Source organism: Typopeltis vanoorti, chromosome 24, assembly GCF_054136105.1.
Source record: "Typopeltis vanoorti isolate ZY-2024b chromosome 24, IOZ_Tvanoo_1.0, whole genome shotgun sequence".
Lineage (NCBI taxonomy): Eukaryota > Metazoa > Arthropoda > Arachnida > Uropygi > Thelyphonidae > Typopeltis > Typopeltis vanoorti.
Genome location: NC_143572.1, coordinates 21,476,254 through 21,496,326, shown reverse-complemented (window position 1 = coordinate 21,496,326; position 20,073 = coordinate 21,476,254). Strand labels below are relative to the sequence as shown.

Below are 20,073 nucleotides of genomic sequence, written 5' to 3'. Positions count from 1 at the left end.
TATAGAAATAGAAGACACAACACAACATAAAAAAAAATAAATAAATAAAATAAATAATTTTAATTAGGAAAAGAGTTTTGGAAAATTTTCTAGTATTTTTCTACTTGGGGGCCTATGCCCCATGGGTCACTGATTGAGAGATTACTGCAATTCTCTACTTTTTGTTATATATAATTCTTTATAATTTATAGTATGTTATGTTTATATTTTGATTTAAAATATATATTTCATTCGATACATAATTGCTTATATTTTGGCTTATAAAACATCTGTTGTTTTTATCTCATCTCATCTCATCTTCATTATACCCTCTTTTACCTTGAGGTGTCGAGGGTTTATTAATCATCAGACCTCAAACCGTTCACAGGATAAAGCCTATGTCCTGTAGTGTTGAGTTCTCAAGGCTGGTTTGCCTGCTTTGCAGGATGAAAAACCCCAGGATAAACTGGGGAAAAACCCTACTGTTCACACCCAAGACGGGCTAACTTGGCTATGGCTGAGGAAGATCCTTCAGCTCCTCACGTCACCAACAGGAATCCAACCTAGGACACTCCTTCCCCAGGAATATAGTTGTGAAGCACACAGCCACTAATCTAACCACGCAGACTGTTGTTTTTATAAACAACTTTTTTATATAAATGTATAAAATAAATAAAAAATAAATAAATACAAGCAAAAATTTAGTATCAGGATTTTTCCTTCCAGAAACTTGGGTTTTTCATCCTGCAAAGAGGTAAACTGGCCATAGGAACGAAATCAAATAACAGACGTAACACACACACTGGCTTCATAGCCTTAGTTGCTTGAGCCATAATTTGAATTCTGACTTTTCTAATGGCTATTACTTGAGTAACTTGGTTTCATTTTGAGTGGCTTATGTTGCAGTGCATGCATACACAGTAATTGCGCTTTTTTTCCTCCCATTTTCTGTATTAATTGATTGGTCTGTTTTAAGTTGATTCATTGTAACTCATTATCATCATCATGCATATCAAGGATTTAGGCCTAGTGTGACCTGTTCGTTTAAGAGGACGTCCTGGTTTTCTTTTTCCTAATGGCTTGTACTTTAAGGCTTGTTTTGGTAATATTTCTATTTATTTTCATTCTTTGAACGTGTTCCATCCATTTATGTTTATATTTTTTAATTTTTTTCTATTACTAATTCTTGGTTTAATTCTTTCATAATTTCTTCGTTTCTTTTGTGATCAAATAGAGTATACTTTGCAGTTTTTCTGATAAACTTCATTTCTGCTGTTATTAATCTTTGCTTGTCATTTTGTTTTTTGTCCAGATTTCTCCATACAATAAGACTGGTAGGGCTAATGTATTGTATACTTTTAGTCTGGTTTGTTTTTGAACTAGGTTTGGTTTAAATATAGAGTTAATTACACCTGTTATTTTTAAATATTCATTGTAACTCTGCTCTATATATTTTGAAATTACTTAGGTTAAATTACTTTGGTAGCAAATTAAAGATAATATAAATCAGCTGCCCTTTGGTATAATGTTATTGCCACAGAAGTATACTTCTTAACAGAGTGCTCCATAATTACTGGATCACTCCTCCCCTCATACACTACCAGATAGTATTAACTTATCATCAATGTTACAGGAGTAATGTCATGATTCTAGGATGAAATTCTCCCCTTTCTCAAAAGTAGCAAGACTTTTCATTAGTTTATTTTAAGAAGACCTTGATTAAAATGTTTGAATCCTCTGTCCATTATGAAATTTATAATGGGTCCAAAATTTATAACAGAAATTAAAATCTAGGCTATTTTTAATCAATTGTAATTCTGGTAGATGGGCTTATGCATTGATTACTCATGACTATTATTTTCAGGCAATAACAACATATACTAAAATATTCTCTCCCCCATATTTCAGCATTGTTACATTGCCATCATCAGGGATCACAAAAAATAATATGTGCATGCAGACACTAACACTGAGCAAATGGGGCTGAAGCAAGGCAACCAAAGTCAGGCCTGCAGTCATAAATGGTGTTCCCTAGTGGGCTGAATTGGGTAGTCTTGCCTGTTGGATTTGAAAATCTTAGGATGAATGCTTCCCAGATTTGGAGCAGTCTCATGCACCTGAATTTGTTGAGGTTTGGAAAGTTTTTCAGGGATGAGGCAGATTGGAGGAATAGCCTTTCATATTTGTATTTGCTGTGGTGTAATAGAGTGGCTTTCTTCCAGCGTATTCTGTGGTGGGGGTCCAAAGCATGGTCAGCAAGTCATGAGTGTTTGTATCGGTGGAACTAGATGTTGCCCTTGTGTTCAGAAATTCTGATATTGGCTACCTTTGTCTGTTTGGTCATAGTAGGACAGCCTGCCCTACTACATTTCGTTTTGAGTTGCTTAGAATCCCTGGCATTCTTCGTGTACGTTAAGTCTACATATACAAGTAGATACATTCACCAGCAGTCACATCCCTCTCCCCTCCCAACAATATGGGATTATAAAAACCCTATATAACAGGATAAAATCAATCATTTCTGATAACAGTGCCCTAACTACTGAACTTGACCATATCCTCAACACTTTCTTAGCCAGTGGCTACAACCCCCAAAAATGCTAAAATCCTGAAACTGCAATCCTCCTCCCCCCTTCAGAGCAGAGATTACTCAAGATCTATCACCATTCCATATATCTTGGCACATCAGAAAAATTGACAAAAATCCTAAGGAAAATACAATCTTACAACCACATAAGAAATTGTCTTCTCTTCCACTCCACCAAAGACCAGCCACATTCCCTAGACCTACAAGGTCCTTTGCAGTTGCAAACTGTCCTACTATGACCAAACAGGCAGGACAGCCAATATCAGAATTTCTGAACACAAGGACTACATCTGGTTCCACCAATACAGAGTCCTGATCATGCTTTGGACACCCACCACAGGATATGCTGGAAGGCCAATCTATTACGCCACAGCAAATACAAATATGAAAGGCTATTCCTCGACCTGAAAAACTTGCCAAACCTCAACAAATTTGGGAAGTATTCATCCTAAGAGCTTCAGCTCAACAGCCAAGACTACCCGATTCAGTCCACTAGGATGACTCTAGGCCTGACTTTGGTTGCTTTTGTTTAGTGCCTGCATGCACATATCATTGTTTTGTGATCTGTGATGATGGCAGCATAACATTGCTGAAATATAGGAAAATATTTATTAATATTTTATTATACACTGTTATTTTCTGAAAAATAATAGTTATAATCAATTGTAAGCACTAATTTTAACCAGTAAATTTTTTAATGCTTATTATGGCTGATGCTCCCCCCACCCCCACCCCCTAGAACAAACTTGTAGAGATCACAGGAATAGTTTGCTGTAGTAGATAATTTGAGGCTTGGGTTGGAACTTTTTAGTAATTTGTTAGAGTGGTGTGTTTTCTATAGTGAGGGCTGATTTACTTTGTTGTATGGGAAAAAGTATTCATATTTGATGCAAATGTCCTTTTTTTGCTATAGTTTTTGAGAAAATATTCATTTGGAATGCATATTATTTATTAGTGTGTATTGTATATAATTTCTGTGTTCATAAATGTCTAAGCATTGGTTAATTTTTTATTTATTTCAGAATTTCTTCTAGAGACTGTGATTAGCAGCTTATAAAATTCAATAAGTTTTAGGACAAGTAAAATCAGGTCTCGTTGGAATGTGTCCTCCTTGGTTGTGTTGTGACAACGGGGGCAAATGAAAGACAACTCTCTGGATGGCCACCGTGGAAAGGTGGCTGTTAGCGACTCGAGGGTGACGTCTGCAGGCAGTGGGAAAGCTGACTTAAAGGCAGACACGGTGAGTAGCTCTGGTGCAACCAATTTTGATGATGACTACAATGAATGGGAACTTGGTATTGGTGATCTCATCATTGATTTGGATGCAGATATAGAAAAGACCAACGAAAGAAATAGTCAGCATCAGAACGGAAGTTTAGGAAGCAGTCCTTGTGTTAGTAGCATAACAGGAGTACCAGCTGCATCAGCAAATACCGGGGCAGCGTTTTCATTTTTAGGAACTCAGTCTTGTAGTAGCACCATGTCCAATACTAAATGTGGACGAATGAACAGTAGTTCTGGGAATGGGAATAATGGTGATTCTTCAGGGGGAAGCACTGGAGCCACTGTAGAACATCAGGCTACAGTTGATAAAGGATTGAAAATGAAAATTAAACGAAAAAGTGTTGGAAGTAAATTTTCAGAAGCTAAGCATGAAATAGTTCAATCAGATACTAAAGCTGCTTCTCCACATCCTGTTTTGGATAATGTTTCTTCTAGTAGTTGTGCTCAGAACTTGTGTGAAACAAAGTCTAAACATTCTTCAAGTAAAGGACGTACTAGTGGACACAGGGAGAGGAAAGAAAAGAACAGAGACAAAGGTGGTATTAGATCTGTGGAAGTAAATGGTGTTATTGGAAATGCACTGTCTCCTTCTCTAAAGATCACTAACAGTGGTGTAACTTTAACTTCGTTATCGACTTCTGCATCACTAGGAGTGCCAACCAATATTGTAATACCAAATAGTGCATCATCAGTTACTAACTCAATGCAAGATCTGCTGCATAATAATGTAGCAGCTTCTTCTTCTTCTTCTTCTTCTTCTTCCACGTGTTCATCATCAATGCCAAATCTGACACTTAAACTTGAAACCAAATATTCTACGCAGTCAGGAAATGCCATTTTAGTAAAACAGGAAGATCAGCCTAGGAGTCCTCCACCAAAACGATTACGAGGAGATAAAATGGAAAAGGTTAGTTAGTTTTTGTATGATTAATTTTTAAAACAGTGCCATGTTAAATTTTCATTAAATAACTCTGTACTGTTTATTACATAGATCTGATTGATTCTAACACAAAAGTTGGGAACTTTTTTGTTAGAATAATATACTTATTTGTATTTTTTATCAAATTTAGTCATATTGTAATCTCATGAACTGCAGTAAGTTATTAATACATACTGCAGCTCATGTCAGGACATCTCAGAAAAATGATACTTTGACTTGCTTACATTAACAAAAATGCCGCATCACACTCGAGATATTTAAAAACATACTTGTTGCTGCCATAGTTTTTCATAGTCATATACATGCAGCTACCATGCATCTTGACTGTGTGGAGAATTATTATTGTAATACTAATGAGTGACAAAAAAAGTTATCATTATATAGACAAAATGGTAGCTAATCAATGTTAAAATTTTAGTTACAGTTCTGGGTTGTCTTTTGGTAATACCACCATGTGGCACAGTGATACTGTAAACTGAAAAAGAAGTGGAAAGTGGAAATACCACAAAATTATGAATCTGAATCTTAGCTAATGTATTTAATAACTAGATGATTGCTAAATATGGTACAAAGCATATGCAGAGATAACAATGGATGACAGTATATTGCACACTGTCTGCAGAAATTATAGCCATTCCTGTTTGTCTTAAATACAGTATACAGTGAGAAACTCCATGGTCTCTAGCAAAGTATAAATGCAAGGGATACATGCTAAATTACTAGAATTATGTACAGAACTAGAAATGGGCATGTTTTAGTTAGTGGACTTCTAGCTAGGTGTTATCAAAGTTTGTCAGCATAGTTAGTGTGAGAGATCAAATGATATGAAATATCATTATAAGAGATGAAAATGTAATGGTGTAAAGAATCCCAGGAAACAGGTTGAGTTCTACATAAATTGATGGAAAGAAATAAGATGGTGAAAAGGGTTGTAGTAGTAATAGTAGCAGGAGCAAAACCAAATTCTTGCAACAATAAGTTAAGTCATCCCACCTGTAGAGATTCATATCAGATCATTACATACAATGCACTACAACTTTAGTTTCTATGGAAGGGTTGCTGCATACAAGCCTCATACTATCTTAATATACATGCTCTGGTTTGACTATGGTGTAGAGTTAGGAGATGGAATGACTGATTATCATATGTGCTCTGAAAATTTGATGAATTTTGGGTTTAACTGCTGCTAAGAAAATATTATTTATCTGAGTTCATTTAAGTGAAGTGGGGTGGTGTTTTGGTGTGAGGAATGTAAATTTAGATTAAGACCCCTTGTTGTATATCCTGAAAAATGAACATTGATATTAGATGCACCAGGCACCAAATATTTGGTTTGATTGGCCAAAGCACCAAATTAAATTTTATAAACGAATATTTTCAAAATATAAAAATAAGTAAATAAATAAATACACTCGATGGAAAGAAATAAGATAGTGAAAATTTTTGAGTGTATAGTTTTTTATTCAAAACATTTGTTTAGAAAATTTAATTTGCAGTGTTTAAAAATTTAATTAATTTTGCTTCAGCCAAATATTCAGCACTTCAGTTAAATTGCAGGATGAAGAAAGATTAGAAAATCTGTAATAATACTTGACCTAATCATGTGTCCACATGAAAAATAAATAAATAAATAAATATAGATAGATACTTTGAAAGTTTTGAAAATTGACTGGCGAGCTTATGAGAATGCAATCTTTTGCATCAGAGTTGCCTTATCTGGCACTACTAAAAAGATGTGCTGCTGAGGCATCTGTATATTTGCCTTTTATTAGTTCTTTTGATTAAGATTTCTTTGGCCTGATAGCTGTTTTAAACAGCTAGTTTTCATCAGATATCAGACAGAAACCTTAAAATAACAAGAATCCTCATTCAATACCAAAGCCATTCTTTTTCAGAGAATTGTATTTTTCATAAGTGAACAGCAGTCGGTTCTTAAGAGTAATTATCCAAGAACCTAAATGTATTCATTTCAGCATTGAAATGAATACATTTAGGCTCTGTTTATAATTGATCTCTTTATAAAATAAACAGATCAATTCATATTTCATGCACTTCTTAAGAAACTTGGAAAGTTTTTTATATATATATACAGGGTGTCCCAAAATTCACACAAGATTCAAATTTAGTGCCATTTGTGCGGTAAAGTGTTGCCAACGAGAAAAAAAAGACAGCGTGACAGCTGACAGTTCAGGGTTATTAAAAATGGAGCACTACACAAAAGAACAATGCATCTTCATTGTTGAGTAATATTTTAAAAATAATGAAGGTTTGGCAGCTATAGTTCGCAATTTTTGTACAAAATATGGTTGGAATAGTGATTTAACTTCATCAACTGTGAAAAGATTAATTAAAAAATTCAAGGAAACTGGATCAATTAGTGATCTTATACACTCTGGCCGTCCTTCAACAAGTCGTTCAACAGAAAACATCGAAGCAGTTCGTGAGAGTGTTGCTGAGAGTCCAGGAACATCAATTCGGCACCGTGGTCTTGAATTGGGCATTTCGAGAAGCTCTCTACAGCGTATTCTCACGAAAGATTTGCATCTTTATGCTTACAAAGTTCAATTGACTCAAGAACCGAAGCCTACTGACCACACACAGCGAAGAGAGTTCGTTGAATGGATTATGGAACAACAACAAGTGGATGCTTATTTTTCGAACAAAATCATCTTCAGCGATGAGGCTCATTTTCATCTTAATGGCTTCGTTAATCAACAAAATTGTCGCATTTGGGGTTCAGAAAATCCACGAGTGATTGTTGAGAAACAAATGCATCCACAACATGTCACTGTTTGGTGCAGATTTTGGGCTGGAGGCATCATTGATCCATTCTTCTTCGAAAATGCGGCTGGTAAGGTAATAACAATTAATTGTGCTCACTATCGCGACATGATAATCCAGTTTTTTGTGCCTAAATTGCAAGATATGGATGTGGAAGACGTGGTTTCAACAAGACGGTGCCACATGCCATACAGCCCAAGAAACAATTCAATTACTGCATGAGTCATTTCCTGGTCGTGTAATTTCCTGTTTTGGTGATCAGAATTGGCTGCCCAGATCATGTGACTTAATGCTGTTGGACTTTTTTCTTTGGGGTTTTTTGAAGTCTAAGGTTTATGCCAACAAGCCCACGACCACCTATGCCTTGTAGGAGGAAATTGAGCACTGTATCAACGAAATTCAGCCACCACATTTATGCAAAATGGTCATGGAAAATTTCAACAAAAGAGTGTGTATGTGCCAGCAAAGCCGTGGAGGCCATTTACCCGATATGCTATTCCATGGGTAACTCTATACTGTATACTTTATGAATCAATAAGAAATTACAATTTTTAATTAAAAACCTGTGTTTTCTATCAAAATTACTTCTTGCGTGAATTTTGGGACACCCTGTATATATATATATATATATATATATATATAACTATGAACAAGTTATCCATTAGTTTCAAACATTATCCAGAGCCTGGATACAACTATATGAGATTCCAAATGCTCTGGCAATATCCATAATTCTGTGGCTTTCAAGCTTGATAATAATTGTTGGCTGCCTGAAATCATCTAGAAGATATCTTTGGAGATCCAAAGTTCTGATAACAAAGTCTCACAGCACAAACAGCATGAGAACACGGATCCTCCCAACTGAGATGGCTCAGATGAACTAATTAAAAGCAATCCCCGGACACAACAAACATAATCACCAACCCAGCCTCCCACTAATTCAGAACCTCATCCGATAGAAGAAACTACTCAAAATGGCCTTTCATCACCTGCTGCCAGCCAAGTAGACACAGAGTTCCCAGACGATGAGGAAATTGCACTCCCACATGACGACTTAGAAGACGAAGAAGCTGAGGGGGAACTTCCCCACACTGAGGGTCCCCTAACTATGCAGCAGCTGTCATCCTTCATACAGAAAGTACCAGGCTCCACTCACAAATTAACTATAGCTCTTAAATACACCACAAGAATCCCAGAACTAATATCTCAATTTCAGGATCTACACTCAAAATTGAAATGTAAAAAGAGCAGACCAGAAGTTAGGAGTAAGCAAATCTACTACCTGAATTAATGGGCTACAAACACAATACCAGGACCAATATTAGATTCAACCTACAATTAAACTTTCATAAACATAATATTGTTGAGCCTTTTTTCTCTCAATGCAAGGGGATGTGCCTCTGCTTTATGCAACAGAATAGTCCTTGACCAGGTACAAAAACATCATATAGACCTATTACTTCTGCAAGAAACAAATATCAACTCTTCATCTATCTTATCTAGAAGATGGGCAGAAGTGGCCTTATGACCTACATCACTCTGCAACCCAACAACATCATGGAGCAGGAGTTAGCTTAGGTGTATGTCATCAATCTCCCTACAAACTAAAATTGATTGGTGATATACCAGGATACGCCTTGTATGCTCACATAAAAGCACCCAACCATAATACCCTGCATGTGTTCAACATCTACATACTGCAGCAGGATGCTATGGCATCACAAATCTTGGATTTCATTCAAAACCATCTTTCCAGTATTGACCAAGAACATATCATAATAGTTGGAGACTTTAATTGCACTCTTGACGAAGAAAAAGACAGACTTCAATGTACTGAGCATCGCAGCTCATTAATAAACCAACTTCAAACACTGGTAAACAATAATGAACTCATTGACATCTTTCGGCATCAACATCCAGATAAGAAGTCCTACACATGGAGGTCAGCAACTAATAGGCCACTCTACCATGCACGACTGGACAGGTACTACATTTCCAAACACACGGTTCCTCTAGTTAGAAACATCTCACACATTCCTTCCTACATCTCAGATCATTGCTTTCAAGCTGCAACTTTCATTATCGTTGGAAGCATCGAAATCAGGAAGTGTCTATTGGATCTTCAACAGTAGATCCAGAATACATAACAAACACTCAGGCTTTAATAACTAACCTCACTCACTTGAAGGGGAATACAGAACCAATGAAAACATGGTGGCCCCACCTAAAATCACAAATAAAGTCCTTTACGTGAATCTACAGTCACCAAAAGAATCAACAGAGAAACATTAGCATCAGACAACTTGAAGAACAGCTCAAGTATTATCTCCCAGAAGAAAGCCCTGAATATCATTCAGCCCTCCAAGCCATACAAAGCTACTCAGAATTATCTGCTAAAGGTGCCCTACTTAGATCGCGGCACATACAAATAAATCTTTCAGATGCCCCCACAAAATATTTTTTCTCTTTGGAAAAAGAATACCAGGCAGCAAACTGTATCTCTTCTATTAGACTTCAAGATGGCAGCATCACAGAAGATCCAAGTAAAATCACCTCTGAAATCCTACAATACTACAAGAATGATTACAGCTCTACAGGAACATCCCATCATGCCATTCACGAAATACTGAAAGAAACAAAAAAAAATCTCTGCAACAGATCGGAACCACTTAGAAAACAAAATGAACTGAAAACTGTATGTACATCCCTGCCAAAGAACAAATCTCCTGGCCTTGATGGTCTCACAACAGAGTTTTTCCAAGCCTTCTGGAATCAACTCGGACCACTTCTCCTTAAAACACTGCAAGAAGCCTACCACAATGGGCTCCCACAATCCATCACGACCTCAGTAGCACGATTGATACCAAAGAAGGGGGGACCACACAGATATCCGAAACTGGCATCCAATCCCCCCTAATTAATACCGATTGTAAAATCATTTCCAAAGTTATAGCAAACCAAATAAAGCCAACACTGCTTGAAATTATTGGCCAACATCAAATGTTGGCCAATAATTTCCTGTTCCAGGAAGATCAATACATAATAATCTCCATTTAATTAGAGATCTCATCCACATCGGAAACAGCCAACATGAAAACCTAGCACTCGTCAGCCTTGATCAGGAGAAAGCTTTCGACAGGGTAGAGCATGAGTACCTTTATGAAGTTCTAAAGGCATTCGGCTATGTTCCTCTCATCATTGAAACAGTGCAATTGCTCTACAGAGAAGCACACTTCTGTTTAAAAATCAACAACAGGCTCACTCGCACTTTGTCATACTCTCGAGGGATCAAGCAAGGATGTCCTCTCTCTCTGGACAGTTATACACACTGGCCATAGAACCTTTCTTAAAAAGAGTTCACAACATCATCATCTCCAAACAAACCAGCATAATAGAGCCACATCAAAAAATAACCCTATCAGCATATGCGATGACATCACTGTAATAGTCCGAAATGAAGAAGAAATGACAGTAATCAAGGAAGCACACAGTCTATATGCACAAGCCATTCAGGGGCCAAATTAAATTCTGCAAAAACCACTGGCTTGTGGTCAGGCAGATGGAAGGCTAGAAATGATTCCCTGATCGAATGTACCTGGTCAAGTGAAGGACAAATATACTTAGGTGTGCACCTTGGCAACACCATAATATATAACACACTGAACTGAACAAAGCTGCACAACCGTTTTAAACAGGTGCTAGGTAAATGGAACAGCATTCGTTCCATGTTCTCACTTAGAGGGAAGAGTACTAATAGTTAACCAGATGGCTGCAAGTGTGTTATGGCATAGCCTCAAAGTACTCACAGCTCCTGAAGAATTTCTCCACCACATTCAAAAGGCAATCAAATGTTTCCTTGGGAACAATACTAACTGGACAACATATCCTGAACTCTGCAAGCCACTTAGTAAGGGAGGTCAAGGCCTGATTTCCCTCGAAAACAAGATTAGATCCTTCAGGATAATCTTCCTCCTCGAGACACTTCAGTGCAATCATGCTTATGCAACCACCTTTGATCACATCACGAAATCATCCACCAGAGGACTTACACTTTCCACAATCCTCCAAATGGCCAGTTCTGCACCATCTCCACCTAAACTACCTCATTTTTACAGAGATGCTCTACACCAGTGGAAAAACACAGAACTTCATCACACACTGACAGGATCAACAGAGTCAGCTCTACTTACGGAACCACTATTTTCAAACAGAAACATAACAAGTCTCACAACTGGCCAGCCCTTTCTTTTCCCTACATAGAACTGGGCAGGAATAAGAATCATAGGGGACCTCCTGACCCAGACCCTAAAGTGGAAAACATTCATAAGCTTACCAACGAAGAACCCAAAAACTGAAAAGCAACATCAACAGATGCAAGCTGCTATTATAAAAGCATATCCAGATATTGCTACGCCTCAGGGAATCCATATTCCTTCTAGCAACTGCCTGGAGCCGATATTTCATCTTGTACAATCTGAAGCCTCACTTCCGATTCTTTCCTCCAACTACAAGAAAATATACCACTTCCTCGTGTCAGTGCCTCCAACTTCGCCCTTCGTATATTCATCCTTAACCTTCTCATCAACAAGGCTGCACATGCCATTCAGTTTTCAGTGGGATCTTCCATACAAATCAGAGTGTGCCAAACTAGATTCTGGCATACATTGGAGACTATGGCCTAATAATATCCTGCCAACTCCTTCTAAGCTCTACAAATTTCAGCTCAGAGAAATGGACATGTCTATTCTGCGAAGTTTTAGGTACCTTGAAACACATATACCTAACCTGTCCTGTGAACAAAGTGATGATAACCTATGTCCTGAATGCTGCCTCTAGCACCTGTAACCATGCACACAGCCAAGAAGACTACTGGAATTTAGTCCATACTGAAGAAAACAGACATAGAATATGCAATTTCCTCTTCATCTGCATGCACTAAGGCCGTCACCTACAGCTTCTACCTAAAACAGACAAGAAATGACCAGAATCGGCACAAACTCCCATGTATGGCCTCAAGTTCCAGTGAAACCCTACTACAAAGCAGGGTTTCACTGGAACTTGATTACTACAAAGAAACAAGAACTGTAGCGAAATTCATGGAAAAGTGGAACCCAACTGGTACCTGTTCGGGATTGATGACAACAATACACTTCATCTGAAAGAAAACTAAGAGTGAAACCGAACTGTAATGTTGATTTATTTATTACACTTTCTATTGTATAATCAAAAGGAAAATCTTCCTTTCAATGTAATATATATACTTATAATATGTAAATAGTCCTTTTGTTACCTATCTTCGAATGTATATTTTATCAAGTTAAATATATAAAAAAAATGTATATATATATATATATATATATATATGAGGGTGGTCTGAAAAGTTGTCAGCCTTGACCATAGATGGCAACACTATCAGCAAGATTTTTTTTTCTAAGTTGGTACATCTGTCATAAGTCCATGTGAAATTGCAAGTCATTCTATCAAGTAGTTTGTTTTATACAGCTGTCTGAAGCAAAAGTGTTCTCTGTATCCCTTGAAATGCATAAAATTGAGTATCGTGCAGTTATAAAATTCTTTGTAAAAGAAGGTTTAACGCCAAAAGAAATTATTCGAAGTTCATAAAAGTTTATGGGCACTCTTCTCCTTCGTTTTTGACAATTAAGAAATGGGCTGCCAAGTTTAAAAGTGTCGTACCAGCCTTGAAGATGATCAATGTGAAGGACATCCAAACAGTGTAACAACACCAGAAAGTCCATTCCATCAGCAAGAAAGGTCATGGCATCAGTGTTTTGGGATGCTAAAGGCATTTTGTTTATTAATTATCTTGAAAAGGATAAAACAATAACCACCGAATATTATTCCGATCTTTTAACCAGACCAGACAAAAAAATGCATGAAAAAAGACCCGGTTTGCAGAAGAAAAAAAATCATCTTTCATCAGGACAATGCACCTGCCCGCAAAAGTGTTTTGGCAGTGGGAAAATTAAGGGATCTGCACTATGAATTGTTGGAACATCCACCCTATTCCCCAGATTTGACTCCCTCTGACTTCTATCTCTTCCAAAACTAAAACTCTTCCTTGCTGGTCAGTGTTTTTCTTCGAATCAAGAGGTGATTGCAGCTGTGGAGGGGTATTTTGCAGACCTTACTGAGAACCACTACATTGATGGGATAATGGTGCTGAAGTATTGCTGGAATAAATGTATTAGGCTTAAGGGAGATTATGTTGAAAAATAACAATAATTTTGAAATTGTAAATTTGTTTTTTCATTGTTAGCCCGAGAACTTTTCAGACTACCCTCATATATATATATATATAATTTGGCTATGAAATAAACATGTATCTGTAATATCTCCTATTTTTGTTTATTTTAAATGCCAAAATGAACTCTTAGGATTGAAATATTTGATAAAAAGGGAAAATAACATTTGCTTTCCATAAATATAATAACTGTCAAATTTTAATGTATAGAACCAAGATGTTTCAATTTGAAATAAGTGAGATGTTATAACGGAGAATATTATGGATCCATCCATATTTTATAGCCTATGTAGAAAAAAATTTAAAACTTTTGAAAATTTACAATAATATGTGATATATGTTATGTAATAACATAACCTTCTCATAGATTTTATGGTAATTTTTTGAAAGTAAGAAAATTTTTCTACATTTCTTATTTTTGCATCTTTCCATATTTTGCTATAAAATATAGATGAATCTCTAATATTGTCTATTACAGTATCTACATTAGACAAATATAGGCTTCTTAGTTTAATAGCACCTACCCTGAGATCATTTATGGTGAATCTGACATAGCTTAGCTGTAGTGTTGAATGAGCTTTTGTCATTTCTTCTGTTTGTATTTAATTTTTTTTTGAACTTGGCCAATTCCAAGTTATTTCTGCTAAATGTTTTAAACTGATGAAACTTACTCAAATCATTAATAAAAGGGGAATATACTGGTTGTGGGTTAGAGTTTGTGTTGTTTGAATAGTGCAGCTAAGGCAAATTTGATTCTGGTCTTGTTCTCATAAGCTCGCTGGTAAATTTTCAGAACTTCACTTTATTTCTACATTTAACTATAAAATATAAATGGATCCATAATATCTTCCATTTCAATATAATAAAATTATCATTTAATTTCATAGAGAAGATTGTATTTAAAAAAAATGCTTAATAAAAATCAGAACAAACTATTGTATTTATACTGCATAATTCAGAAACCTTTGACCAGATGGTTTTTTAGATATTTACAATTTTAGATAGTTACCCTTAATTTTAGATGGTATTGCATGAGCTTTACTCTTCTATTTAAAAGAGTATAAAAAATGAATATATTTTAGCAGATTTTCCATACCAAGTATTCTAGGTGAGATTTATGCAAGCATAAATATGTTGAAGAGCAAAGAACAAGTTGAGTTCAGGCCAAATAATGATTGTCATACTCAGATTTTTATTTTAAAACAAACATTTGAGAATTCATAGCTGGAAGAGGCATATATGATAAGGTGCTAAGAGAATGGCTGTTAAAAAGCAGTTGTATTACATAAATGGGACTTTATACAGAGCAATATGTAACTTAAGTAATGAGTCAAATGTCAGAATTGAAGAATATACAGAAAGATGGTTTTATTTAAAATCATGCAGTAAATCTGATATCAAAATCAGATATTGAACTTAGTTTTTTATTTTATTTTATTCAGATGATATTGTACTTCTATATAATATACTATTAAGTTTTCGGTATTTAAAGTAAATAACTGCTGTAACATATTTAGTACGAAAATCAGCAATAAAAAGATGACAATAGACAGGCATATAAAAATATTAACTGGATTCTGCTTGGTGAATCTTTAGTAAAATAAAACAAAACAAGTAGAACGTTATAGCTATTTAGGTACAATTTTATTGAAGATGGCAAATCAAGCCAGATAATAGAATGATAAAAGGGAAAGATGGAAAAATTTATATGGAATTAGAGAGAAATTAGCCATAGTATTAAATTAACAGTATACAACATGGTGTTCAAATTAATTTTCTGTATCTAAAAATTTGATTTAGAAATAAAATAGTTGAACAAAGATATTATTTCTGGGAAAAATTCCCATGTTACTCCTTTAGTATTATTTTTATGGCTATATAGCCTGTTTTCATTTAGGAGTGTTCCCTTTTCACAATGTCATTGGCTCTTTTACTCAAAATCTTAGGGCATTACTGATGTGTTATAAAAACTGATATATGAAGAATAATATAGGAGGAAAATTCAGACATACAGTTTTGGATGTTGGCTGTCTTCTTATCCTGGCAATATGTATTCATCTGCTTTTAAGCTGTTTAAAGGAAGGGGTTTGAAAAAAGTGGGGGTAAAGCAATGTGGAAGAATTATTTGAAAAAACCCAGGTTTTTTCAAATAATTCAAAGTAGGCTATACAGCCATACAAATAGTTGAACAAGGAATGAGCAGTATGGATGCAAAAGTTCTGAGAAAAATCCTGGAGTAAACAGATGGCATTTGCTTATCATTGCAACTAGCTAAGATTAATTTCCATTTATATTCATGTCCAGTAGGATATTTTTTCTTTTATGTGCATCCTTATTTTTCACCCGTTATTCCGTTCTACCTGATTATAATAATTATACGAGGGTGGTCTGAAAAGTTCTCGACCTAACAGTGAAAAAACAAATTTATAATTTCAAAATTATTTTTATTTTTCAATATAATCTCCCTTAAGACTAATATATTTATTCCAGTGATACTTCAGCACCATTATCCCATCCCTGTAGTGGTTCTCAGTAAGGTCTGCAAAATATCCCTCTACAGCTGCAATCACCTCTTGATTCAAAGAAAAACGCTGGTCAGTGAGGAGGAGTTTTAGTTTTGGGAAGAGATAGAAGTCAGAGGGAGCCAAATCTGGGGAATAGGGTGAATGTTCCAACAATTCATAGTGCAGATCCCATTGCCAAAACACCTTTGTGGGCAGGTGCATTGTCCTGATGAAAGATGTTTTTTTTTCTTCTGCAAACCGGATATTTTCCCATGAATTTTTTCATCTAGTCTGGTTAAAAGATTGGAATAATATTCTCTGGTTGTTGTTTTACCCTTTTCAAGATAATTAATAAACAAAATGCCTTTAGCATCCCAAAACACCGATGCCATGACCTTTCTTGCTGATGGAATGGACTTTGTCTTCTTTGGTGCTGAACATCAGGCTTCTGTTCACTGCTGTTTGGATTCTCATGTGTAATAGTGAATCAAAGTCTCATCCATAGTAATAAATCAATGCACAAAATCAGTTTTATTCTTGTTAAAACACTCCAAGCACTGTTCAGAGATTTTCATGCGAGTGCATTTTTGATCTGCTGTGAGCAAGTGCGGCACTCATCTTGCACAAAGCTTTTTCATTTGCGATTCTTCATGCAAAATATATCCTACATGTTCTTTTGAAATGCCTATACCCCTCTAGCAATTTCATGCACTGTGACTCGCCGGTCATCCAATACCATATCGTGCACTTGATCTCTGGTGTTGTTACACTGTTTGGATGTCCTTCACATGGATCATCTTCAAGGCTGGTACAGCCACGTTTAAACTTGGTAACCCATTTCTTAATTGTCAAAAATGAAGGAGAAGAGTGCCCATAAACTTTTATGAACTTCGAATGAATTTCTTTTGGCGTTAAATCTTCTTTTACAAAGAATTTTATAACTGCACGATACTGAATTTTATGCATTTCAAGGAATACCAACAACACTTTTGCTTCAGACAGCTGTAAAAAACAAACTACTTGATAGAATGACTTACAATTTCACATGGATGCTTATGACAGATTGTACCAACTTAGGAAAAAAAACTTGCCGATAGTGTTGCCATCTATGGTCGAGGCTGAGAACTTTTTAGACCACCCTCGTATTTGTATCCTCATCATATCTTCTTTTTTCTGTTAGTCTTATTTTCCTATCACATCGCTCAGATAACAAGATGGGAACTTGCAAGTCTCTGTCTTGTTTGATTTACAGATAGTGACTCACCTGCACTCCCCAATGACATTTTTTTTCTTTGTCCTGTTTTTCTTTGTTCTAGTAGTTTAATTTATGGAGATAAAATCTGCAATTAAAGAATGTTAGGATTACATTAACTTCCAGAAGTTGGAGTTAGTGGGTCTTGCCCATCATAGTAATCTTTCAGACACAGAGTCCATTGGACCAAGACAGTATGTTATGTAAAGTTTTATTTTATTAATAAGATTTTATGAAGAAAACTGATGCTTTGATCCATTTGACTAAAATAATAAAGACTACCTCAAATTTTTCTAGTTTTGGAAGTAGTATTGCTAAATACTCCTTATCATTGTAACTAGTCAAGATTGATTTATATATATATATGTGTGTGTGTGTGTGTGTGTGTGTGTTGGGGGGGGGGCACATATTTTACTACACTTGGAAAACTTTCCTCATGAAGTGATTTGCACCTCTAGCTATTTAGGATTTTATTTTTTCCTAATTATTTTCTTTTAACCGCTGCTCACACATAGCATTAATTTTCTGTAGGTTCTGCAACCTTTCATGTATAATTGTAATATAACAACAACAAAAATAATAATAGTAATATCTGAATTTTTCATTTTGGACTTAGTGGCATACAGATCAAGCCCTCCTCATATTTGTAACACCCACATTCTTGTTTTTCTATTATTGTTTTGGTTTACTTGATTATAACTATTACAGTTGTATGCATTGAAAATGACAGAGAAACTTGGTCAAAAATTCTGCCTTCATTAAAAAATTGTCAGTTTTTGTTTCTTCTAAGTAGTTGTTGGGAGCATATTTTTGTGTGTTGTTGTACAAGCAAAGTAGAGGTTGATATTTACATAGCATATGTAGGATTTCCGTAAGGCTAGGGATATTAATTTCTGAATTTATCTGACTTTTACCTGCTGTTATGTTACCAACTAGTAAAGGAAGTTCAGTAAATAATAAAATTCATCTAAATGATAGTACTAAATTATCATTTTGGTGTATAGATCTTAAAGAAGTGTGTGTGTGTGTATGTGTGTGGGGGGGTACTCTTGGTCTTTTATATATATTAGCAAAAACGTGCAAAAATTTTTGCAATCCAGCATGAAAAACTGGAAAACAACGTTGGTTATAAATAGAGAAGAAATTGGAGAGGTAAACATAAAAAGGGGCATCTTTCAAGGAGACTCATCTCCTCTATTGTTGATATTGTCATCGATCCCCTTAACTAGAATTTTAAATAAAACTGCTCATGGTTATCAAACTGCGCAAAAGAGTGCAAAGATATCTCACCTTTTATACATGGACGATCTGAAGTTGTATGCAAAATCAGAGAATGAACTCGGATCGTTGCTAAACACTGTGCACATGTTCAGTCAAGATATATCAATGGATTTTGGCTTAGACAAATGTGCAATTACTAGAATAACAAGAGGAAAGTTTGAAGATATGAACGGAATCGAGCTGCTCAATGGTGAAATAATCAAAGCAATAAAATTCGAAGACAGCTACAAATATTTGGGAATTTTAGAAGCATCACAAATTCTGCACAATAAGATCAAAGAATGAACTAGAGCAGAATACATAAGACGATTAAGAAAACTCCTTAAGTCAATGCTTAATGCTGGAAATTTGATAAAAGCAATTAATACCTGGGCCATATCTGTTCTGAGATATTCAGCAGGCATTGTTAAATGGACCCAGCTAGAGATGGAAGATTTAGATCGAAAAACTCGAAAATTAATGACAATGCACCATGCCCTCAATCCTCGCTGTGACATTGATAGGCTATATCTATCCCGCAAAAAAGGAGGTAGAGGATTATTACAAGTGAAGCAAGTTATTGAAGAAGAAAAATGAAATTTAAATGATTATCTGCAGCAAACAATGGAAAAATTTCTAATTGAGGTAAGGAAAGAGGGTTATTTAAACCCATGGAGACAAAATTGGAATACAAAATCAACCAAGTAAAAGTTAGAACCGAAAGATGGAAAAATAAGGCATTGCATGGAAAATACCTTCACAGCATAGAGGACATCGCTGACAGCAACTTGACCTGGCAATGGTAGAGAAATGGAGCACTAAAGAAAGAAACAGAATCGGTAATTTTTGCAGCACAAGAACAGGCCATTAAAACCAACGTTATGAAGACAAAAAGATAGTAAATGTAGATTGTACAAAGAAAAGGAAGAAACGGTAGACCACATTATAAGTGGATTCAGCAAAATTGCACAAATTGAGTACCGTAAAAGGCATGATAACGTAGCTAAGATAATCCACTGGCATTTATGTAAAAAGTATAGGTTTGAAGTATCTAAAGACTACTGGAAGCATAAAGTTCACCAGAAAGTGGTTGAGAATGAAAAAGCTAAAATACTCTGGGATTTCAAAATCCAGACTGACAAAAGCTTGGAATGCAATACACCCAATATTACTGTGGTGAAAAAAGTGAAAACAAGGGTGTTAAGTTTATCGAAATATCAGTAC

At 35.5% G+C, this 20,073-nt stretch overlaps 1 protein-coding gene across 3 annotated transcripts in view; it reads left to right on the top strand.

Annotated features, from left to right (window-relative positions):
• LOC150092989 (uncharacterized) overlaps positions 1-20,073 on the top strand; it is a 162,181-nt gene that overhangs the window by 70,763 nt on the left and 71,345 nt on the right. For all 3 annotated transcript variants that reach the window (XR_016550455.1, XR_016550454.1, XM_090414117.1), the window contains exon 2: positions 3,589-4,757. Coding sequence is in view for 1 of the 3 variants with exons in the window: in XM_090414117.1 (XP_090270243.1) it covers positions 3,705-4,757 (1,053 nt within the window). In the remaining 2 variants the exon portion in view is untranslated. The remainder of the gene's footprint in view (positions 1-3,588; positions 4,758-20,073) is intronic.